The 25867-nt window shown below is 35.4% G+C and overlaps 2 protein-coding genes across 5 annotated transcripts in view; one reads left to right on the top strand and one right to left on the bottom strand.

Annotated features, from left to right (window-relative positions):
• The first annotated feature begins 6904 nt into the window (after positions 1–6904).
• Positions 6905–9478, top strand: LOC128858950 (uncharacterized). 3 transcript variants are annotated; one of them, XM_054095564.1, is made up of 4 exons: positions 6905–7377; positions 7518–7604; positions 7901–8074; positions 8134–9478. In XM_054095564.1, exons 1-3 carry the CDS (start codon positions 7318–7320, stop codon positions 8051–8053), a joined length of 300 nt encoding a protein of 99 aa, XP_053951539.1. In that variant the 5' UTR covers positions 6905–7317; the 3' UTR covers positions 8054–8074; positions 8134–9478. The 3 variants fall into 3 exon arrangements, with proteins under 3 accessions (XP_053951539.1, XP_053951540.1, XP_053951538.1); XM_054095565.1 differs by having other exon boundaries at positions 8137–9478; XM_054095563.1 differs by having other exon boundaries at positions 6909–7377; positions 7901–9478.
• Positions 9479–16159: 6681 nt separating this feature from the next.
• LOC128858952 (sodium/potassium/calcium exchanger 4) overlaps positions 16160–25867 on the bottom strand; it is a 66365-nt gene continuing 56657 nt past the window's right edge. The window contains exons 4-9 of one of the 2 annotated variants that reach the window (XM_054095566.1): positions 24932–25239; positions 23987–24218; positions 23105–23251; positions 22723–22962; positions 20589–20690; positions 16160–18064 (exon numbers count right to left, since the gene is read on the bottom strand). In XM_054095566.1, the coding sequence (XP_053951541.1) occupies positions 17742–18064; positions 20589–20690; positions 22723–22962; positions 23105–23251; positions 23987–24218; positions 24932–25239 (1352 nt within the window). In that variant the 3' untranslated portion in view covers positions 16160–17741. The remainder of the gene's footprint in view (positions 18065–20588; positions 20691–22722; positions 22963–23104; positions 23252–23986; positions 24219–24931; positions 25240–25867) is intronic. The other variant, XM_054095567.1, reaches the window with a different exon arrangement.

Genomic DNA, 25867 nt, shown 5'->3' on the forward strand with positions numbered 1-25867 from the left:
CAGTTTTATTAAACCTTTTGGCTTATACAACTAATATTTTTCAAAATAGGACCCTTGAGCATCAATACACCGCTGGTAGCGGTCCTTCCAATGCAGGAAACTCTTTAAACTCATCCGCCGGAATCGCGTTCAATTCGGCTGTCACAGTTTTCGCCACAGGATCGCCTCGATGGAGTCGAAACGCCTCCTCTTCAGCTTTCTTTTCAGGCGCGGGAACAAGAAGAAGTCCGGAGGGGACAGGTCTGGGCTGTAGGGAGGGTGGGGAAGCACCGGAACCCCCATCTTGGCCAATGCAGAGGTGCGAGGTCGGGTCGAACCCGGGCCTTCCTTGAACGACTTGTGCCACCGTTTTACCTGGGCACTGGACAGAGATTGGTCCCCGTAAGTCTCCTTGAGTAGCCCAATTGTTTCGGTACTCGTTTTGTTAGCTTTACGCAAAATTAGATCGAGTAACGTTGCTCCAACGATCGCTGCATTTTCGCCACTGCAAAGTCCTAACACACTTTTAAAACAGCTTTCACGGGCGGAGCGATGTTGACTGCGCCGCTGTTGCCAGCGAACTGGGACCGGTTTCTAGTGGAAGGGGAAGGTCCAACGATCATTTTCCCCACCAGCCGATTCGGTTGATCGCTTGGCAGACGCTCCGCGCGGGAAGGCTCATTACTTTTCAATTAAACCCTGTAGATAGCGTAATAATATAATTTACAGATAACGATATACCTTCCTCCAGCCGTGGAAAATACATTTCGGCAGCCGAAATAAAAAGCATGTGGAATCTAATAAAAATTTCAGCGAATCTAGGTACGCAATGTATAAAGTTCGTAGAGGACAACGGTATCATATTGTGGTCAAAACTGTGCGGTGTACACAAAATACCAATGGGTAATTTCAACCATGGAAATAGTATACATTCAGGTGCCGCAAAGGCTCTTACCGAAGTAAAAGTGGATATTCAAGAGCTGGTTTGAAAATTCCAGACTATCCCTACCGCTCATATTTTACCTTATGTATTGTTATGCTCATAACTGGCCTCATGCCTCAGTGCGTTTGGAGAATTTCGTTGGCGACTCGTCCTTGTCAAGTAAAACCTTTACGGACTGGTACAACTTCTGCCGTGAAGCGGTCGTTTGCTACCAGATTGACAAGCAGGAGGCTATAGGAAAAATTGGTAGTCCCGGCAAGAAAGTGCAAATCGATGAGATTAAATTTGCTAAGCGCTACCAAAACAAAGGTAATTCGATTTTAGAAATTGGCTTTTATGTAAAATTGAAATATTGAAAAGAATATGATTTACATATTTTAGGCGGTAAAGTGGAGGGTCACTGGCTACTGGGTATAATAGAGGACGGCAGTGAAGATCTCAGGTTAGCATTGTGCCACGACGTTGTTCGTTCTGTGCAGGTAATTTTACCCTGACCATATTAACATAATTAATTCATTCACTCCGCTTTGTTATTACTTTTACTATTAGAATACAATATTATTATCTTCATTACATATAAGATAAGTAGATCTAAGAAAATATAACTCAAGTGTGTTCGGTATGTAATACACCTAATTCTCTTTTTACACGAATTTGATTTAACGCGGGTTTAAAAGAAAAAAAATTACACGAATTGTTTTGTTTTAACACGATTTTCAATATTTTATGAATTTTTCTTCAATCTCATAGAGCAAATAGAGTGAGATTTTTCGACGCATGTACGAAGCATTTAAATTAGTTTCAGGTAAAGTCTCTGAGATTAGATCTCGGTAGATTATGCTCTCGCTGTTTAATAATTTAATTTAATTTTAATGAATTAAAATGTATAAGCACGAAATAAATTCGTAAGCGAATTCTAAAAAGAATTTTTTAGTATTGTTTTCGACTAATTCTTTTTTTACATGAATTTTTTTGTATCTATTAGGTGAAATATTTTCACAGTATTCTTTTGTAATCTATACAATATAAATGTAAGTATTTTCATTCTGAAATAAATATAAAATAAAATTATAAAATTTAATTATTTTTCTCCGTTTCGTAAGCTCCAATGGTTGAGAATTTTCGAATTCCTTAATAATTCGTTTTTTTTTTAATCTCGTTCAGTTTCGAAAGAACAAAACTATAAAAAAGAAATATTTTGTCTGGTGGCGAGTGCATTTTTGCTAAGGTGAATCTATTAAAGGTGTTATCGGTAAATCAGCTGACTGACGCCGTGTCCATGTGGCTGTCAGACCAGAATGAAGCAAGGCGAACTCATTCTTTGTTTTCTACTTTGCCAACACATTGCTTTGACAATCAAAAGTACAAAATTTTGTTGTTGGTGTAGTGCCACCACCTTTACCACCACCGCCTTGATTTTTACATTAACAAATTTTCATGAAGAAAATACCTGTAGGTTTCTCCAACTGATGGACAACATCAAGTAACACACGAACATAGGAGTGGCTTCAAGGCCAATCTATAAAAGGTAGTCATGATAATCATTCTTGCAAGGCCATTCTTGTGAAAACCAAAATATGCAACGTTGGATTCAAGGAAATTTTTGTTTCTTTTATTCACTACTCGATAGGTGTTGGCAGAGAACGTTAAATATAGAGAATTCTCACGAGCTACGAATAGTGTGAGTTGTCAAAAATGAAGTGAATCCGCGAACACTATTTCCCCTCGCTTAACTCGACAGCGGGGAAGTTCTTAACAGAGCTGATTACAGTGAATTATGTACAAGTACATTGGCTCTGCTCAGTTTTTGGTTTCTGTATGAAATCAAATTGACGAATGCCGACGGCATTTTGCAAGGCATTTGCTTGTGCATTTCTATGTTCCCTTGATAAACGAAAATTTATTCAATTTATATTTTCAAACAAATATAACCAAATAAAAAGACAACATTTAAAATCAAAGTAACTTTAATGTTTGTTGTTTTAATTTTAAAAGAAAAATTTAAACAAAATACATTATAAAACGACCGCACATTTTGTTGTGTGCGTTTTAGTGTAAATTTGATGAACATTTTTACTAAATGGACTATGAATAAGTTCGTGCGGTTTTTTTTCGAAATTTGAAACTTTATTGACGTAAAATGGTTACAAATTTAATATTGAAAATATTGTCCATCGCTTACTACTACTTTTTCCCATCTTTCTGGCAATTCACGGATTCCCTTTGTGAAAAATTCGGTCGGTTTTGCCGCAATCCACGAATCGATCCATTTTTTGACTTCATCGTAATTACGGAAGTGCTGGTCAGCCAGGCCATGTTGCATCGATCGGAAGAGATAGTAATCGGATGGCGCAAGGTCTGGACTATACGGCGGGTGGGGTAGGACATCCCATTTGAGCGTTTCTAAGTATGTTTTGACCACTTGTGCAACATGTGGCCGAGCATTGTCATGTTGCAAAATAACTTTGTCGTGTCTATCGGCGTATTGCGGCCGTTTTTCTCGCAGTGCTCGGCTCAAACGCATCAATTGTCGTCGGTAGACATCCCCCGTAATCGTTTCATTCGGTTTCAGTAGCTCATAATACACAACACCCAGCTGGTCCCACCAGATACACAGCATAACCTTCAGGCCATGGATATTCTGCGCCGACGTCGATGTTGAAGCATGACCAGGGTATCCATACGTTGCCCGACGTTTTGGATTGTCGTAATGGACCCACTTTTCATTGCCAGTCACAATTCGATGCAAAAAACCCTTTCTTTTGTGCCGTTGAAGCAGTTGTTCGCATGCCATAAAACGGCGTTCAACGTCTCTTGGCTTCAATTCATACGGCACTCAATGGCCTACCTTTCGGATCATTCCCATGGCTTTTAAACGTTTGGAAATGGTTGATTGATCAACTCCCAAAGTTTTTGCAACCTCTTCTTGCGTTTGAGCCGGATCTTGATCGAGCAATTCCTCCAATTCGGTATCCATGAACTTTGGCGGCGCACCCTCGCGTTCTTCGTCTTCCAAGCCAAAATCACCACTTTTAAAGCGTGCAAACCACTTCTGGCACGTTCGCTCAGATAGAGCATGCTCACCATAAACTTCCACCAAGATACGATGACTTTCGGCTGCTTTTTTCTTCATATTAAAATAATGAAGAAGAATTCCCCGCAAAAACACATTATTTGGCACGAAATTCGACATTTTCAAGTGTGGTAAAAATATTGTTGTTTACGCTTCAAATAAAAAACTTATACTGACGTTTGTGCCTTACGACAGTAGCTCTCCAATGAATGTTTGGAAATGTGGATCGATGGAATAATAATCAAGTTACGCCATCTGTTGTAAAACCGCACGAACTTATTCATAGTCCTATTAATTTTTCGAGTCGAAATTAATTTTAGACAAGAATTCAAAGAGCATATTGGTATATTGATGAATATATATGTATATCAATATATGTTTATATTTGTGCAAAAGTTCAATTGCATCTTCAATTCTTATAGTGTTACAAATGTATGTATGTGCACACGCACTGCAGCAACAATGATCTATCTCACGACTCATTGCCTTATCATATTATATTTATGTACATTTGAATATGCATTTTTGTTCCTTTGCCAAACGAAATTTTTTTAAATTTACATACAGTGCACTCGCGATAACTCGAACTAATTAAAACAGGCGCTGTTCGATTTATCGAATTTGTTCGACTTATCAATTGAGTGTGCTATGTTAAAAAAACAGTCATCGATATCGATTTTTCGATCGATTGTTGAAAATGGAAGCCAGTAGAAAATTTCTGTAGTATAGTTTCGTTATACGAATCACATTTTGGTCCATTGGCTGGATCAATGGTGTCACATTCGGCGGCATAAACATAGTTAAAATTAAACCATCCTCGGACTTTAATTCGATTTCGTTGGGATGTGATGGGGCATTATCAATTAGAAGAAGAGCCTTCTCAGGTAGTCCCCCATCTTTCAAATATTTTCTTACCTAAATATTAAAGTCATTTAACTTGGTTAAAAAAATTGTTTTAATGAATCTGGATTTTACCTGCGGCACGAACGAATTATGAAACCAGTCTTTGAAAATCGCCGAAGTCATCCAGGCTGATTTGGAATTTTTGTACTCCACCGGACAGTTAAAATTTTTGAAAACACGAGGATTTCTTGCTTTGTCAATAACGAGAAGTTTAAGCTTATGGTTGCCGGTAGCGTTAGTGCAAGCCATAAATTGCCTTATCTTTCTTTTTTATAAGACTTATGGTGGACTTGGCTACCCCATATTCCTTCGCTAGAGAAGTAACACTACGTCCACGTTTAATTTTGTTAAGGACTTCAGCCCTCTCTTTTAATGTTAAACACTTCAACCTTTTACAATCCATTACTCACGTGCACTGATACACTACAAATGACAAATTTAAAGCAATTTGGTCAATGCAAGATGTTGTTCCCAGAAAACTAACGGGATATTAACGCCGAAATATTCATATGGACAATACACTAGTATACATATAATTTATATACATATACTATTACATATGTATCTATGTACAAAATGTACATGTTTGAAAAGAATGTGTGTACAAATAAATTTGTTTTTTTGTTCGAGTTATAGCGCTTTCTTATTGTTCGAGTTACAAAGAAGTCAATAGGGGAAAAAATGTGTTCGAGTTAGCACGTCGTTCGACTTAGCGGCTATTCGAGTTACCGCGAGTGCACTGTATGTATATTACAGGGAATAATTCATATATGTATGCATTTTTTAGATAGTACAAAACTTTGAAATTTAAAATAAATAAAAGAAAACTTCAAAGAAACGTATTTGCATACATATATGGGACAACTAAGTTCTATTGCATCTTTAATAAATATAGTGTTGCACGCATATGTATGCACTGAAGCAACATGACCTACCTCACGAGCATCGCCTTATCATATTTCATGCAATAATTAGGGTGTAAATATTCGAATGATCGAATTCCTGCAAATGCTAAAACAACTTCTTCTGCATATGCATCGACGTATGTGCATGTGCGTATATGCACACTTGATGCCCTAACTATTATATATATACAGTGGCTCACAGCTTATTCCGTGTGCCCGTTTATCAAAATAAAATAGTTTAATATATTATATTATTATTCCCTGTAATAAAATGTAAATTGAAAAAAAATTGGTTTGCCAAAGGAACAAATAAATGCATGTTCAAATGTAAATACATATGTATGTCGATATACCAAAACACTTGTATGCTATGAATTAATTTCGACTCAAAAAATTAGTAAAAATTTTCATCAAATTTGTTTAGTTTTAAATTTACTAAAACGCACATACCAAAATGTGAGACGTCGTTTTATAATGAATTTTTACAAATTAAATCAAAATATTAAAGTTACTTTGATTTGAAATGTTGGCGCATATAATAAATTCAATCATTTTTTCTTCATCACCTTTGTTTGAAAATACAAATTGAATAAATTTTCGTTTACCAAGGGAACATAAAAATGCACAAGCAAATGCCTTGCAAAATGCCGTCGGCATTCGTCAATTTGATTTCATACAGAAACCAAAAACTGAGCAGAGCCAATGTACTTGTACATAATTCACTGTAATCAGCCCTGTTAAGAACTTCCCCGCTGTCGAGTTAAGCGAGGTGAAATAGTGTTCGCGGTTTCACTTCATTTTTGACAATTCACACTATTCGTAGCTCGTGAGACTTCTCTATATTTAACGTTCTCTGGCTGATACCCACATGTACACGGCGAAAGAAGAAAAAAACAACTCAGCTGATTTACCAACACCACCTTTAATAGATTCGCCTTGCTTGTTTGTATAAAATTAAAGTTCTAACGAAGTCCCACTCATTTCATTGATAATTTTTACGTTGTCATTAGAATTCAAGAAAACAAAAAAAGTTCAGAAATTAAATTCAGACATTTGGCAGTACTAGCCGCGCGTTTGTATGAAGTTGGCAACGCAATTAGCCGTCAATTAAATGCAATCAACTTTGTCAAACACATATTCTCCTCCAAAAATACAAACAAAGTGGGCTGCATCACATTCTTCCGCTCACCCAAAAGGGCTGTTATAAAAGCGAATGCAGAAAAGAATCAATGCAAACGATTATGCATAGGAATAAAATAGTATAAACCATCGCCCTCTTTATTACAAATGAACGCGTCAGACCTATAAGGAATTTCATTCGAAATATATTTGTTAGAAAGTCAATTTACCGGCAAGCAAGTTGCAAGTGCATCAAAAGTAACGAAGTTCTTGGTTAACTGGGGGCGTGAAGGTTATATCCAATTTTTATTTACTGCTGCCAAAAGCCAAAACAAACGCAAACACCGCTGTCGGAAGGGTAATATCATAGACGAAAGGAGTTTTTGGCAGCAAAAATGACGCCTTTCGACGATTTTGCTTATCTGATTAATCATGTACTGCTGGGAGACGAGCCGGTAAGTGCAGTTTTTTTCTGTTTTTAATTATAATTTAATTTATGACTCAACTCATTGCGTGCTATTATTGAATTTTCAAAATGTTTACGTTTTGCTGATGCATTCATGATCTTCGCATGTTTCTTTGTGTCCATTGGCAGACGATTGAGGATTTCATTCTACTGGTGGGCACGCTGGTGGCGTTTATAGCGTTTATACTTTGGTGTTGCTTTCCCATACAACCGAAGGTGAGTGAGTGCGAGAAAGTAACGGACTGTAGTAATACGAAAATTTGTATGTCTTGTTAGAATTTAAAAAAATGTTGGTTGAAATCGCCTGCACACAAAACCCATTTGCAGTAAATGTTATTGATTGCTTAGTTTCAATTTTTTTTGTAAATAGCATATGAACTTCAACAATAAACAAGTATGTTAAATGTATACATATTTGCGTGTGTGATTTGTCACCTAGTTTTTCCTTGACTTATGAGATAGTAGCGTTAATTTATAATAAATTCATGTACTCCTTTTGTTTTCTTCTATAGGATGCAACCAATCATCGGCAATTCTCCTGCAAATCCATACAAAATTCACTCGAATCCGCACAGGTGCACAGCAGCTATAGCAAAAGTGGCCCCTTGACACATAATGAATACACGATGAAGAATGGCGGACACGCCTATCATTGTTGTACTTAATAAACCAGCGACATCAGCCGGGTAAATGCATACAAATATAAGTAATTGGGAGATGAAAGAAAGTTAAATTTCAATTTAAGCAGTCGTATACGTCGAAAAGTAAAAATTTTGCTATAAAATGAAACGCTAAAGCAAATCGCAATATAAATCGCAAGCATAGAGCGGCTCTACTGCACAAAAAAGGCAGTGAATAACAAAGATTGGATCAGCTAAAAAAAAAAAGAACGAAAGGACTATTATATAAGCATATTTATTATAACTAGCGATACTTTTAATTTAAAAGTGAAAGCTTTCAAAGATATATTTGCCTATACAATTAAATTTATTTATTTATTTATTTAGTATTAGTAGTAGTACGAAAACCAACATAAAATGTATTAAGCTGTAATCTAGGCTGCGCTTTGCTGCTAAAGCGCCGTTCATTATTTAAAATGAACGTTAAATAAAATGAAGAATATTTGATTATAACTTTTTTAATAATTTCAATGCAATTGAAAATGTGTGTAAATAAAATTTTCGAATAGTAATTAAAGTATGCATTAAAGACTAAATAAAACACACATGCAACCATGTATACATGTAAGTGCATACATACACACATATACACATATAAGTATGTATGTGCACAAAACCAAATGAAAGACGATTGAAAATGAAATATGAGTATTTGTAGGAAATGACGAGCGCTGAAGGTGCTATTTGTTTTTTGTTAATTTTTCTTGTTTTAGTTTTTTTGGTTATGTTTTGAAAATTGTTAATTAAAATTAATTAACTAAAAATGTATTAAATGAAATGTTAATTTTGATTTGTTTTTAGTTAAAAAAAAAAGTATATCATAATTGTTTTTAAATTGAAAGGTTCCATATCCTTATATTTCGATCCATTTATTTTGTTCCTAATGTCATATTTAGCGAAAAAAATGTATTGCTAGCACATATAAGTGATAGCCCCATTGCTTGTGTATTTTGGGGAAGACTGAAGCATTAGTTGTTTTTGAAATTTTTTTATTATAATATACATGTACATATACATACATACATACATAATTTCGAACACTTTGTAAATAGCTGCAAATTCTCTTAGTCTGAACGTAGCTTGAAAGCAAGTTTTCTCTTATTTATTTTACATTGACTTGCCTGTTTAAGGTATTGCCTTTTCGTTATTTCAGCCATTTGTAGCTTTAAGAAACTTATTAGATAAATAATTAGGAAACCAAGTTTTTTAAATTTAAAGTAAAATATGAAAATGCTGAAAGTTTTTGCTAACAAATATTGAAATCGGAAAAAATATATTTTATGAATTGACACTTTCAAAGTGTTATTCCAAAAAAATAAAATAAAATAAATTGAAAAACAAAAAAAAAAATCACGAGAGCCCACGGCGCAATCATTAAAGGTGGTGGCACTAGACCAACAACACTGTTCTGTATATTTGATTGCCAAAGCCAAGTATTGAGAAACTAGAAAACAAGTAATGAATTCGCCGGGTTTCATTCTGAGCTGACAGCCACATGGACACGGCGAAAGAAAAAAAAATAACTCAGCTGATTTACCAACACCACCTTTAATAGATTCGCCTTGCGAGAGCCTCTTGAATTCTTCTAAAAGCTCTAAAAGCGTACTTCCACTCGTATATTTTTTTTATATACCCTAAATGTAAGAAACTTTTTATTTAGTTATTATACAATCGGACTGAAAAATTTAAGTCAATAATTAAATTATCAAAATTTAAAAGGTTTGCGTACTTAGTCATTTAAAAAAAAAAGAAAGTAAAACACATACATACAATTCTCCTTAAAATCGTATATAAAACGGTATTAAAAAATAATATTCCATATATGCAAATACAAAACTGTATATATTTCGTCTTTATGCTAAAAAATATTTACTCAGTAAAATTTGAAAAATCTTAACAATAATTATACCTGCTAAACAAGAAACAGAGCCATGTGAAAATAAAAGTACGAGAATAAAAACAAACAAAAAGAAGAGTTTTCTTGTTTTCTTAAGAGTGAAATATTCTTAAATTACTAACATGATGTGAGCGAGCAAAATTTAATTTTTTTGGTGAAATAAATTTTTTTTTTATTATTATTTTTATTTTTTTCTTAATGTCCATATACAGTGCACTCGCGATAACTCGAACTAATTAAAACAGGCGCTGTTCGATTTATCGAATTTGTTCGACTTATCAATTGAGTGTGCTATGTTAAAAACACAGTCATCGATATCGATTTTTCGATCGATTGTTGAAAATGGAAGCCAGTAGAAAATTTCTGTAGTATAGTTTCGTTATACGAATTACATTTTGGTCCATTGGCTGGATCAATGGTGTCACATTCGGCGGCATAAACATAGTTAAAATTAAACCATCCTCGGACTTTAATTCGATTTCGTTGGGATGTGATGGGGCATTATCAATTAGAAGAAGAGCCTTCTCAGGTAGTCCCCATCTTTCAAATTTTTTCTTACCTAAATATTAAAGTCATTTAACTTGGTTAAAAAAATTGTTTTAATGAATCTGGATTTTACCTGCGGCACGAACGAATTATGAAACCAGTCTTTGAAAATCGCCGAAGTCATCTAGGCTGATTTGGAATTTTTGTACTCCACCGGACAGTTAAAATTTTTGAAAACACGAGGATTTCTTGCTTTGTCAATAACGAGAAGTTTAAGCTTATGGTTGCCGGTAGCGTTAGTGCAAGCCATAAACTGCCTTATCTTTCTTTTTTATAAGACTTATGGTGGACTTGGCTACCCCATATTCCTTCGCTAGAGAAGTAACACTACGTCCACGTTTAATTTTGTTAAGGACTTCAGCCCTCTCTTTTAATGTTAAACACTTCAACCTTTTACGATCCATTACTCACGTGCACTGATACACTACAAATGACAAATTTAAAGCAATTTGGTCAATGCAAGATGTTGTTCCCAGAAAACTAACGGGATATTAACGCCGAAATATTCATATGGACAATACACTAGTATACATATAATTTATATACATATACTATTACATATGTATCTATGTACAAAATGTACATGTTTGAAAAGAATGTGTGTACAAATAAATTTGTTTTTTTGTTCGAGTTATAGCGCTTTTTTATTGTTCGAGTTACAAAGAAGTCAATAGGGGGAAAAATGTGTTCGAGTTAGCACGTCGTTCGACTTAGCGGCTATTCGAGTTACCGCGAGTGCACTGTATTTAAGAATACACACAGAAAATTTAATATCATTCCGGTGAATATTTTCGAAGTTACACGCAAATTTGAAAAGGCGTTTCAGAGTGCTTGAAAAAGCTTTTCAAACTTTAAACGCGTTTTTCTCAAAATGGTGTTTCTAAAGTCGGTGACCGACATTACTCGAAAACGGTTAAACCGATTAGTCTCAAATTTTAACACAAGTTTCTTAACACGTTCCCTGTCCGCTGAGCCACATATGGTTCAGTAAACGTGCGCCTGATAAGCACTGATACGTTCCTGAGCCATATGTGCGTCAGGGGGTATATGAACCACATGTGTTTCATGAACGTGCAGAAGCAAAAATGTCCCTCTACGCTCATGTACCATATGTGTTTCAGGTAGAAATACCCTACATCCGTTTTTTTTTTTAACTATTATTATTACTAAAGCTATCCTATGACTACAAAAAAACAAATTATTCAAAAAACCCTGTTGGACTTGTCGGTCAATTTTGCATTTTTGTATTGGGACAGGGAACGTGAAATATATATAGGCGGCCGCCGTAGCCGAATGGGTTGGTGCGTGACTACCATTCGGAATTCACAGGGAGAACGTACGTTCGAATCTCGGCGAAACACGAAATTAAGAAAAACTTTTTTCCCGAGTGCAGTACAATGGACTTAATTGTGTGTGAGTGCTGTACCTGCTAGTCTGTCCCGACAAAAAAAAAGTGCGTGTAGCGTAGTACACATAACAGAAGTGAAATTTTCAAGGCAGACCAAGAAAGAGGAAGAGACCCAAGAGGGAATGAGAGAGAGAGATAGAGAGAGAGAGATAGAGAGAGAGATAGAGAGAAAGAATATATATCTAAATAAATTCACAGAATTTGCAGAGAATACAAATAGACAAAATTTACAAAAAACGGAGAAGGGTCGAAAAACGCAGCGATTCCAAGACCGCAGTAATGGCACAAATTACCGCAAGGCAATACCAATAAATCCGACGCAGGAATGGATAGCACTTTATAGTACGCACAAGCACTAGCCAGGAAACAGAAATAAGCGCCAAAAAGTGGGCACCAGAAAAAAAGCCAAAAAAATTGGGACCAGAAACGCCCCAAACAGTAGGCACCAAGGAAATGTAACGCGAAAAAGTAGGCACCAAAAATATATTTCCTACAAGTTTGCACCAACAAACAAGCGCCAAAAATTATTCAATTGCATGACCTTGAAATTTTACTCCATTCTCGCTCGCCCATCGACGCCTAAGAAGTTTCCCTTCAAAAAAAAAGGGACATGTTTTTGATTTCTTCAGCTAATGCGAGAACTTTCAGATAAGGGGAATTTATGTATTTGCGATCATTCTGAAAGTTTTCGATTGGAATCTTTGGTGTATTTCGATGTTTGAATGCTGCTGTATTTCGATGTTAGCTGCGGTGCCCAGAATTGTAAGCCATCTATATTAGATTAGATTAAATTCATTATGAGGTTTGCACTTCGACCTCATGGTCTTTTGTGCCCTCTACTCATCACAGTTCCTCATCCATACTCAGTTCCCTTATTCAACTCAGAATGCAGCTGGGTTGAATTGAGCGTATGTGCCTTTCTTCTGGCTGCAGTTGGCCAATATGTCTGAACCTTCTCCGCGCTATAACGCTGCATTGCAGGCGAAAGTGGATTGGAGTCTCCTGAGATTGTCGCAGAAACGACAAGTGCTCGTAGACCAAATAGCAATCATGTGCAGATGACTACGCAGTCTGCAGTGGCCTGTGAGAATACCCGTGAGTACCTTCAGTTTATCCTTAGAGAGGGTTATGAATTGGGTTGTTTAAACCTCTTTTTGGTTGTACCCTCCCAGTAAGGGTTTCACTTGGCGTAGCCCCCTAGTTTGGTGCCAACAAACCTCCCTTAGCCTTAGCTCCTCGCTCTTCGCTTAGGCTTCTCCTTGATGGTGTGCTGTTCCCAAAGCAAGGAAGGACTCGAGTCCTATTAAAGGTCGCAGCCTCTCTCGCCAATGCATCCGCTTTTTCGTTCTCAGTTATACCCCTGTGTCCATGGACCCAAATTAGCTGAATGCAATTGTGCATTCCTTGTAGATTAAGTTGCTCGATACACTCAAGAACCGGTGAGGATTTGATCTCACACTATGATAGGGCCATGAGTACCGCCTGAGTGTCACTCAGAATGGCAATTCGCTCATTCCGGAAATTTCTGTCTAAGTCCATCTCGGCACATAGACAAATGGCACACATCTCCGCTTGGTAGATGCTTGGAAAACTGCCCATCGGCTCAGAGCGCTTGGTTCTGGGGCCGTGAATTCCAGCGCCAATGCCTGGTTACACTCCTGGAGTGCAGGTTACACACCTGTAGTGTAACCACTCCTGGAGTTTCTTTTCAAATGCAGGTCTACTCCATTTTAACTTATTGTTCAGTTCAATTCTGAACTTCTTTTCGAATTTGATTACTTTAGTGATATCATCCTAGCACTTCCATGTCTTTAGATGACATCACTTGTCCTGTCCCGAAGCCTTTCCTGGTAAATTTTTATTCCCTGCTTATAACATTTGTTGGGGGTGGGAAAAAATCTATTATTTTTGCGTACAATTTTTGCGCAAATGGTTTAGAACTGTTTTGTGGCCGATCTTTAGCTTCTGGCAGACGCTACGACTACGAATATGGCGGTCAACTTCGATTATTTCATGGAGATGGTCATCAAAAGACTGCAACGTCACGTGAAATGGTTCAAAAAGTGAAGAAGCGACTTGAGCGAAGTCCCCGACGAAGTGCCAATCAAATGGCGAAAGAACTGAAGAACTCAAAGTCAAGCCTTACATGATCCGAAAGGCGCATGATCTCACACCAAAGCAGCAACAAATCAGACTTGAGAGAGCGAAGGAGCTGCTTCGCTTGACCGAAAGCGGTCAATTTCCAAACATTGAGTTTTCTGACGAGAACATTTTTCAAATTGAGCAATTCGTAAACTCCCAAAAAGATAGGGTTTATTTGACCGACCGTTCATACGAGGATTTGAGCCATCAATTGGCCACCAGAAGGTAGCACCCGCCACAGGTAATAATTTGGGCCGTTGTAACCGCAGATGGGCGCTCTCTAAATGCGAAATATTATCGGAAAAACTATTCTGGAAGTTGCTTTGAAGTCGTGGGCAGTCAAACATTTCGGTGGCAGACCATGGACGTTTCAACAGGACTCGGCTACCTTCTCACAAAGCTCGAGTGAACCAGGAATTGCTAAAAAACAACTTTCCAGATTTCATAACGACCACTCAATGGCTCTAAATTCATCAGATGCGAATCCGATGGATTATTCTCTGTGGGCCATTTTGGAGAACAAGGCCCGAACTAAAAGTTTCACCAGTTTCGAGGCGCTGAAAAAAGCCATTGTCCGCGAGTGGGCCAAAATACCTGCAAGTTATATTCGGGCAGCTTGCGACTCGTTTCTGGACCGTCTCAGGGCCATAGTCAATGGACTTTTTTAATTGGCTACACTTCAAGTGCCGGACCCTTTAGATGTAATCCTGCTCGTATTCGTTCTTGTTCAAATCGCTTCATTCAAGTAACTGTTTTATTAATTTGAAAGAAGAGAAATGATTGGGTTGGCAACTAAGTAATTGCGGATTTCGCTTTAGCTGAATTTTTAGGTTTGCAGACGTAGTACAAATGTAAAACACATTTTGTTATTTGCAAACTCATAAAAAGTTATGTGCTGTTTATGGTGACGATTCCTTAAAGGAACGGTAGTGTCAAATTTGGTTTGTCAAATTTCGTTCTGGTGATTTTTCACTCAAAGATGAAAAACGCTCTGGTCGTCCAGCTGAAGTTGATGACACCTTAACCAAAGCAATAATCGATTCGGATCGTCAGAGTACAACACGTGAGATTGCAGAGAAGCTTCATGTATCACATAAATTCATTGAAAATCTCTTAAAACCACTTGTGGCTATGTTCAAAAACTCGATACATGGGTTCCTCACGAGCTGAAAGAAACGCATTAACAGCTGCGATTCACTAAAGAAACGTAATGAAAATGATCCATTTTTACAAAAGATCAAGCGGAAAAGGTCGTGGAGCAGGTCAGGTGAACCAACTCAAACAACATCAAAAGTTGATATTCATCAAAAGAAGGTTTTGTTATCTGTTCGGTGATTGGGATTACAAAGGAATTGTCTACTTTGAACTCTTACCACCCAACCGAACGATCAATTCTGATGTCTACTTTGAACAACTAACGAAATTAAACAATGCAGTTGAAAAAAAGCGGCTCGAATTGACAATTCGAAAAAGTATTGAATTCCATGATAACAATGCCAGGCCACACACATCTTTGGCCACTCGGCAAAATTTATTGGAGCTTGGTTGTGATGTTTTGCCACATCTGCCATACAGTCTTGACCTTGCACCATCTGATTACTTTTTGTTTCGATCTTTATAAAACTCTTTGAATGCTAAAAGTTTCAATAATGATGATGATGTCAAATCGTACCAGTTTTTTGCTAATAAAAACCAGAAGTTTTATGAACGTGGGATTATGGTGCTGCCTGAAGAATGGCAAAAGATCATTGATCAAAATGGGCAATACATTACAGAATAAAGTTGTTTAGTGGCATGAAAAAATTGTCTTTGATTTTCTAAAAAAAAAAATCCGCAATTACTTAGTTGCCAACCCAAATGTCAAACGTGAGACAATTTGAATGTTTATACAGACACGCAAAACATGCAAAAAAAATTATTCTCTCCTTACTACAGAGTCGCATTGGAATCGGTTCTATTTGCAACCGTTTTCATATTCGTGAGTGTTGTTATTATATTATTATATTTATGCCTAACTGACTAACTTAAAAAAAAAACATTTTCTTTATTTTGTTTTTAATTATTTTATTTCTATTTTTTTCTATTACATCGTTGGCTTACATTGTAACTACTTTGTTGTACAAAATTGTTTTAAAATATTTTTAAGTAAAATTTGTTTTTTTTTTTTGTATTTGTCGAAAGCAGTTGGTTTAAAAAAATTCACGTAAATTATAAATACTGTAGTTTGTGGCAAAAAAAGAAGAATATTTTATGGTTAATGCGAAAACTATTTTATAAAACATAACAATAAAAAAAGTTCAAAAATGTTAAAACAGCAATACAATTTTTTTTTTAAATATTAAGAAATAACTAATAAAAAAATAATTTTAATAAAAATAAAATTAAGAAAAGATATTTACTTGATATAGGATTTTATATTATACAAACATTTTTTGGGCATACAGGTTAATAAAAATTAAAATTAAAATTGAAATTTATGAAATTAAAAAATAAAATTATAAATACAATTCAATTTGTAGTTTGCGCGAGTTATGTATAAGCCTATGTTAATAACAGAGCTAATGTTATTATATTAACACGACAATAACAATAGTGTTAAATGTTAAGAACTGTTAATGGAAAAACAATGTTGGGGAACCAAAATTAAACAGTTCTTATAAACAAATAGTAAAAAGGAATTTTGGATGGAAAAATACCATTGCAACTGAGCTTTTAGGTGGCGTTTAAGTGTTCATAATATGCAGCTTTGGTTTAGGTAATAAGCAATTTATTTTAGTATATACAGATTGGTCTTGAGCTGACGTTGAAGATTAAAGTCATGTTTTTTGCAAACTACTCACTTGTGCTGTGTCTGCTTTATGTTGTGTCTGCAGCATTAAATAATTTGTATTTTTATTGCTTTCGTTTCAACACTTTGTTTAAAACCCTACCGACTGCGCCAATTATATTTTTAAAATGAAACAGTGAGTGTGTTAGTGTCATGTTAATAACATTAGCTCTGTCAAATTAACATTAGCTCTGTTATTAACATAGGCTTATACATAACTCGCGCATAAGAGATTTAACTGCCTTCGAATTTTCATAGTTACCTCAGTTTAGTTAAGTAGAAATAAAGTATAATTAACAAAAACAAAAAAACAAAACAGCAATTAATAAAAAAGTATGATTTCTTACTTCATTGAGTATAAATTCTCTTAGTTAAATTTTCTATAGCCTTTTTTATTGCATTAAATTGTATTAAACGTTGTCAATATATTTTATTTACATAGTTTATATAACTTCTGGTTTTCTAATTTGTGGCACTAATTAATTTACTATTTATAGCACTAAATTTTTGGCTTATTTGTAATTCAAAAATTACAATATATCTACATAAAAAGGCGATCTCTATATAAAAATGTTTGGATTAAGAAATATTTTTTGTTGAAATAAGATTTTTTTAAATATTTTTTTTTTGTTTTTAATTTAAAAAGTTTTTATTTTTAAAACTAACTTACTCTAGAAATTCAACAGCTAAGTTTGGTATTTTGGTATTTTCTCGAACTTACAGCACTAAACAGTCTTAATTAGCTCACTTAGTTTTTGCGAATAAAAATATATGTACATAATTTTTTTTTACTTTATTCCATATAATTTTTTTCTCTGTTTATCCTCTTCCTGTCGGGCTTTTTGTTTCTTGATTAGCACTGTTGCGGGAAGAACACATTCATCTCGATCAAAATCTGCAGCACAATGAAGACCGCATAGATTAAGAATAACGCTACGCCTGCACGTTTCGTTAGCCGATAGCCACTAAAGCTCAAAATAATAAAGAGCGCAACGGTGCACAGCAGCAAAATGATTAAATTGTACTCAATACCCTGAGCGGCAATCTTAATCATAGCTGAGCCGTCTGTTTTGCCATAATTCATGCAATTCTTTATGAACCATGGCACGCCCAGTGAGAGGAGTATGGCGAGTGAGTTGGCACCCAGTGAGTTGGAGACGCCAATGCCGTTTTCACCTAGGTGAGAAAGAGAAAAATAGAAATAATATCATATAATGGGTGGAAGAATGAGATATAAAAATGCGAAGTGATTTGAATTGAGGGGATGAGAAAGTGTGTGTGAGCGACAGGCAGCGGATGTGTGACGGATTGAAAGGCTTGAAATGAGTGTCAGGAAAATAAAGCTCGTGAGCAAGGCGAGTCTATTAAAGGTGATAGCACTAGAGCAATAACAACATTTACATGCTTTTTGTTATTGTTAAAATAATTCTTAATGTTCAAGTTTTCAGGAGAATGTAAACAAACGAGGCAACAAAAAAAGAAGCACAAAATTCCAAAATCAGCTGCCCTCTAATTTCATAATCTTGAATTAATTCGCTTTGCTTGTGAGTTGAATGAGTAGAAGAAGAAGAGGATTATTGCGGAAAGAGTGGGAAAGTGTGAGTGAATGAGAAAGCGATGAATATTAAAGGGTTTTCCAATAACAGGTGAATGGATTGCACTATCGAGAGACGATTAACAATTTTTGGATGGTATTGATCTGGACAACGTTTATTTTCAACAAGACGGTGCTACGTGCCACACAAGCAACGAAACCATTGATCTTTTACGGGAAAAGTTTTCCGACCGTGTTATCTCTGGAAGAGGTGATCACAGTTGGCCACCGAGATCTTGTGATTTAACACCTTGTGAATTTTTTCTTTGGGGCCACGTGAAAGACCTCAGAGATGAATTCGTGAGGCTATCGAGGACATACGGCAGCCCATTTGCAATTCGGTTATGGAAAATTTCATGAAAAGGATATTGTCCCGTAAGCGTGGTCGTGGTGGTCATTTGCCTGATGTAGTCTTCCACTATTAACGGCATACCTTCCTCTTTATAATGAAATAAACATCCGATAATTTAAATTAAAAAATATATTAGCATTTTTCTTTGAATATCAAAATAGCACCTCTTATTGGAAAACCCTTTATAAGAAATTAGTATCAGCGAAATAAAGCTCGGGAGTTGAATGAGTAAGAGCACAAGAGGTTTTGAGCTGAAAGAGTGTGAAAATTTCAATTTTCGAGAAAAGCAAAGTATGAGTGAATAATTGGAAAATTCATAATGAATGTAAAATAAATAATATTTTATAATGAAAGTGAATGAGTAAAAGCGTAAAGAAAGAGTAAAAGCAATTCATTATTTTCTCGATAGATGACTGCAGTGATCGATATCACGTAAAGTCGAGAATAAAAAAAATTAAATTTTGTGCTCGTTGTCAAGGTGACATTTCACACTAAAAAAATTCGGGTATGTTCAATAATGCATTATAATGCGCAACATACCATTTCAGAGTGAGCAGTGCGTTCAAAAATGCAAATATGGCAGTACTGCAAATGCAACGCGTTCTTAAACGTCATTTTTGTATCAAAAGTCGTGCATTATTTGCAGCAGAAATTTTCACACTGCCAATAAATACGCTAGTACAATGTCTGATGAAAAGTGGGTATTTAATTATTTATTTTAGCTTTTAATACAAAAATTGATGAAAAATACGATATTTAAACTTTATATTATTATACTTTTCTTGGTTTTAGTGATTACTTTAGTACATCGGAGATAAAATTACTGCTCAGAGTCCGACTTATATTAAACTTTTGACAAGATATGTCCTTCTTTTAGGCTTTACACGTTTTTTTTTTCTTAAATTTAATAAAAGACTATCGGTTTTTTCCTCACATACATTGTCCATGACCAAACTTAGTAACAATTCCATTTTACGGCACATCGCGTTCATAATTGCAACAAATCTATTTGCAATTTTTCAACAAATCTATCAGTTGCATGAATTGTCACATTGAAAGTGCTGCCAGCGCTGCAAGTACTGCGCATTATAATGCGTTTCTGAACATAGCCTTCTTTAGCTGTTTTTTGTTTGTTTAAGTTGTGAGTTACAGGGTGTTAACAATGGAAGTCAACAAAGAGAGAAAGAGAGGTACATTTTGCAGGTTTTCTTTGAGAAGAGCAAAAATGCAAGCTGAAATAGTGAATGGTGTTTATGGTGCTGATGCTGTAACAGCTAACTACGGACAATTTTGGTTTCGACGCTTCCATTCAGGGATTTTTGCTGTTAAAGATGCACGGAAAATTATGAAATATGTCGAAAATGTCGATAAAATCACAGAAATAACCAAAGTTGACCGACATGTAGTCATAGCACGGCCCAGGAGCTGAATATCGACCATAAAACCCTTTTAAACCATTTGCGCAAAAATTTTACGCAAAAATAATGGATTCCTTTTTCCCGAAATTAATATACAATATAAAGCGAAGAGGTTACAGCTCCAAAAATCGTTCGGCTAACGAAACTGGGCTAAGAAATTCACTATCCAAAAGCCAATTGGAACCTATTAAAATCAGTTTAGATTCAGTAAATGTGTTAATGGAGGGATTTGCGGCGATCATGAGTGAAATGGAGAGATAGAGAGCCTAAAGAGTATGAATGCTTAGTGAGTGAAAGACATTCAGCGATATGAATAATTAAAAATTAGAAACTTACCATTTTTCAGTGAAATCAAACTAGAGACTGCTTCGGGCATAGTTGAGCCAGCCGCTAGAAAGGTGAGCCCCATAACAATTTCGGGCACATTTATCGCGACACCTAAAACGGAGAACAAGAAACCATAATGAGAAATCTGGTATATAACTCGTACACAAAAGTAATAAAAACAAATAAGGAAGGCTAAATTTGCTCCGGCGCACATTTAAGTCAAATTAAACTTGGGCTGACCTGTTAAGTTTTCGGATCAAACAAACTCAGAGACAATGAAGGTTATATTATCTTGTCACACCAGAGCGAGAGATGGAAATTTAGTTTCCATATATAAAAATTGGGCGTGTTTTTTAGCCGATCTCAATAATAATACCTCGGAGTTTTTTATTTTTTTTCTCTCATCGTATTTATTTTTTGGGTTTATCAGTTTTACCAAATTGAAGTAATTTTGCTTCATTGACAAGAGAGATATGAAATTTTGTATTTTTTGAAAAATACCGTTATATGGTACCCGTTATATAGTCAAGCCATTGAACGATTTCGCTCATTTTCAATACCAAAGTAATTGGATGTGCATCAAGTTTCATTGAAATATATTAATTTTTGCTCGACCTAAATCGATTCCCCTCATCATTCTCAGCATTTTGGCGGGTCAGCGGGTATAAAAGCAATTTTTTAGATAATTTTAAGATTTTAATAATAATTTACTCATATCAGTTCACTCCTGAATCTTGCGCAAATTTGTACTGCCTCTCTATCCTTTTCCACGTACAGTAAATTTGGATTTTCAACAGGTAAAGTGAAGAAGTCAAGAGAAAAAAAAGAAGAAAGTGAAGAAGTCAGATTAAAAACTTTTTTAAAACATGAAAGTTGGGTTAGCTTGGGAGAAAACTCATATTCTTTTTCAGTTCAGTTCTCTTTTGAAACCTGCCCTGCTGACTATTTATCTGTCCTTTTCCCGGTACAAAAAACTGTTCTGTATACTCAAAGCTTCCTATCCGATCTTCGTCATAATGGCTTTGTTGGCTAATAGTCAGCGCCTTTGGTTCATAGATTCTTTGCTAAATGTTTTTTAGAACTTCAAAAAACGGTGCTTTCATAGGTATGCATATCTGTGTTGGGGACTCGACTTTGTATCCGCTGCAGCGATCTGGATGACAGTACCTCGGACTAATCTCCTCTCTAGGGAGACAGGGCTCTAGTAGAGAGTGAGAGAGAGAGCTGTGTTCCCTGCATTTTCGAGTTAACGGCCTACATGGTAATGCTACCCTGTTTATCTTAGGGAGAGTTGAGTAAGCCAAGGATGGAGTGAGTGCTCCCAGAGCTTTTGAGTGAGTACTTTATTTCTGTATTTGAGTTCGCTACCTCGTAAGGTTTCTTAGCGCACACCGGTGTGATGATAAATTTACTGTTTCTTGTGGCTCGGGAGACTCTTGAAATGATTCGCTCTTACTAGAAAGGGCATCATTATTCGGCACGTTGGTGCATTAATTGGGCTTCGGGATGAGCTTTTTTTGGAAAGTATTAATTGAGGTTTGGGTTTGGTGCATCCCTGTGTAGAGTCGTTCTAGTTAAGTAGAGCTTCTTGCTGCTACGCATTGGTGTCTACCTCTAGCATGAACGCAGAAGCTCTTCGAGAGTTGCAGCGATCTGCTTGCCAAATGAAATGATAAACAAATTTTCCTACATTTTCAACTACTTTTTAGCTGCTTTTTTTTGTCTAGTGCTTCAACTTTCTTTCTATTAATTCAACTCAATCAGTTATAAGCGTTCAATGTATAAGTGATCATACAACATCACACCTATACAGTCAATAACTATATAACTTCCGCGTGACCATGGCTGACGGCATTGTATCTATCTAACCTATCTTTAGAATTAATCTGCTATCAGTTAACTTCCCTTGCCGTTACTAACGTCAGTATATTACTTTTGGAATTCCCTTTACTATTTAGAAATTTAATTAACATCAAATTAAATATTAACAGCAACAAAATTAGTTTATTTGCTTATTAACAATGCATTTAATTGTTAATAATTTTTTATGGCCGCCCAAGCTCATTTGAACCTCCTCACATGTTTACGCAAATAATAATTCGTAATTATCGTCACTTAGTAGGAAATGACATTTTTTACTCACCAAATGCCGTCAACATCCAGACAATCATGTAAGCATTCAGGCCAATTGCAATAATGCACATAGTGAAGGAGATCGGGTAGAGGCGACGATGGAGCGAGGGGCTGGGTATGACAAACGTGAGTGTAAATTTGATGGGAAATATGAAAGCCCACCAGAATTTCCGCAATTTCGTCTCGCCATGTGGCAAGGAGAAGAGTTTGCGTGGTGGTGAGGGGACGTCATCGCTTTCATCGCTATTCCCTGGAAGAAGAGAAGAAAGAGAAGGAATGAAATTAATGTAAGCAATGATAGTTTTAAGGAAATTGAAATGTGTATTTAATCTAGGTAAAATCTATAATCTATAATTTTCTATTATCTATCTCTTGGTTGTCTTTCTACTTACAACTTTTTGAATGCGTCAAATTCGCTGTGGATGACATAGTCGAGGTATTATCAGGTAAATTTATCACAAATAGACCATCACCGCCCAGGTGATCCTTTTTGAGTGGCAGTCGCGCCTTTGCACTATTCTCTGGTGGCTCAGTCAAATCTGTGAAGAAAAATTTAAGTATTAAATTTCAAATGGCTGGTTAATTCAAACTTTGAAAAAGATTTTGAATAGATTTGAACTATCAAAATTTTGATGAGAAGTATACAATTTAAGATTTCGCACTACTTCGCATTTTTTTGAAATTGAATGGAAATTTTTTTTTGATTAAAATTTTGAAAATAAGAAATAATTGAGAATTTGCGAAAATAAAAGTTATGCAATCATTTTTGTTTCATTAAAATTTGAAAATTTTAATTTTTAACGTCAAAAAAAAAAAAAAAATGTAGAATTTAAAAAGGAAATTTTGAGAGAATTCAACTTTTAAAGTCGACTAAACACTAAATTCAGATTTTGAAAATACAAAAATAATTTAAAATTTGAGAATAAAAATTTTTTTTTTTATTTGAAAACTTTGATTTTTAAAATTGTTAGAAATTTTTTTTGAGAAAATAAATTATATTGCGAACTTTTTCGGGAGTTTGACTTGTAAAGTCGTCTGAAAACTAAATTTAAATCATATTACACGTTTTTCATAACAAATTCAGAATTTCAAATTTTTTTTTTTTCAAAAACTATTAAAAATTTTAATATAACTTTTTTAAGTTTTAATATTTAGCATTTAAAAAAGTAAATTTTCAAAATTTAAAAACTATTAATATTTCAAAAAAGATGTATGTATGTAAATTAAATTATTATTATTTTTAATTATTTAAAAATATTTAGTATTGCACTTACCATATCGCTTAGATAAACAACAGTTCAGCTTATCCTCTACGAAAACGCGTATGGCAGGCATAAATTTGTTGTTATTAAAGGTGAGCGTATAATAGAAAATGAGAAAACCCATCATGATGCAGGATTCGGTGAAGCTGACATACCCACCCCAGGCGAGTACAATGAGAACAACCGTATTAAACATGTAGATGACACAATCACGTGCTATGGGCCACCAATCGAGTTGTACGGGCTGGGCGAGAGGAATATATGGGAAAGAGAGGAATATAAGAGAAAGAGAGTTAGTTACGTATACGCCATGTTAACGCTAAAGCAAGTATTATACAGGGTCCGCCATATAACTTTACGGAATTAAAAATGCTTTAAAAAAGAAACTACTCAATATTTTTCAAAACTGTTTTTTTTTATTTTGAAGCACAATCCTTCCGGTTAATGATGGAACACAACTTCATTCATATGGCTGCCTCGGCTAGCCATGTATCATCCCATACGATCGGTCCAATTTTTCAACACATTTTCGATTGTATGCGTTAAGAACGACGGTGAACTGATGTTCCTGGGGATTCACGAACACTCTCGGCCACAGCAGCAATATTTTCGGGTGTACGCACGGTTTTTGGTCGGTCACGCGTTGGTTTGTCAATAAGCAACCCAGTTTCTCTTACTTTTTTCGCAAAGTAACGCACATACGCTTCATTCGGTGCTTTTCTTCTTCCCATTGCCGTACGTAATTTTCGTACACATTCTGCAACATTACCATGATTTTCAAAGTAATGTCGCAATATTTCCCAGCGTTCTTTGAGCGTATACACAACCATTTTCGTTCAACGGAAGAATAAAACTAATTTTCTGTCAAATCAGATGACAGCTAAGTGTTACCATTCTTCAAATAATACCTAGTTCAAATCCGTAACGATAGATGGCGGGCCCTATATTATATTTTACCTTTTTTATGCATAACGCCGCTAAGGCAGCCACTCCCAATGTATTGAACATCAGCGAGCCAATAATCGTGCCCAAACCCAAATCTGAGTCGGTTATTAGCGTACTAATCGTATTCGTGAAGAATTCAGGCATTGAGGTGGCGGTGGCCATGAAAGTGGCAGCGGCGACATCTTTGGATAAATTCAAGTCTTCACATATGCACTCGACGGTGGGCAGGAAATAATCATTGCAAATGATGGCGAGCAGGATGAATAAGTAGACGGCGGCAAAGACGTGCAGCACGACCCAGCCTTGACGCAGCTGATCCACTGTTAGTGTAAAGAGGGGGAAAAGTGAGTGGATTAGTATGAGAATTTGAAATTATTAATGAATGAATAATGGATAAAAAAAAAATTTACTGACATCACAAATGATATTTGTGCATATTTGTAGTGCTCTAAGTGCGGAAAATCGTTTAAAAAATATTTACTAAAAATTAATTTTTTGCACCCAGGCGTTTAATGAAGGAAAGATACCATCGAAAATTACGGTTTACTTTCATTCGAGCTGCCACAAGTTGTTTCACATGTATGATATAACACTTACATACTAAATAGGTAACGTCAACGCCTATTCACTTAAATCGATAAAAAAAAAATTACCACGAATTCATAGCTGGCATCAATGATTATGAAATCTTGACGTACTCCGAAGACTACTTGTAATTAGTGAGAAGTTATTAATTTTGATAAGTGTAAGAACCAAAATAATTGAAAAGTAGATAATAATATTTTCTGCCTATGAGGTAAAGCAAACAAAAAAAAAATTATCGGAACCCGTCAATATAATCACAACACAATGAGTTATTTTCACTATCATTCAAGAGATGTTCTATCGAAGGGGACCGAGGAATCAAATTCTGTATTTTAATAATTTTTTATTATTATTTTAAATTTT

Source organism: Anastrepha ludens, chromosome 3 (assembly GCF_028408465.1).
Source record: "Anastrepha ludens isolate Willacy chromosome 3, idAnaLude1.1, whole genome shotgun sequence".
In the NCBI taxonomy this organism is placed as follows: Eukaryota; Metazoa; Arthropoda; class Insecta; order Diptera; family Tephritidae; genus Anastrepha; species Anastrepha ludens.

Coding starts and splice junctions, on each gene's coding strand:
- LOC128858950 (XM_054095564.1), top strand. CDS start 7,318: ATGACGCCTTTCGACGATTTTGCTTATCTGATTAATCATGTACTGCTG. Junction 7,378..7,517: donor TACTGCTGGGAGACGAGCCG/GTAAGTGCAGTT, acceptor GTCCATTGGCAG/ACGATTGAGGATTTCATTCT. Junction 7,605..7,900: donor GCTTTCCCATACAACCGAAG/GTGAGTGAGTGC, acceptor TTTCTTCTATAG/GATGCAACCAATCATCGGCA.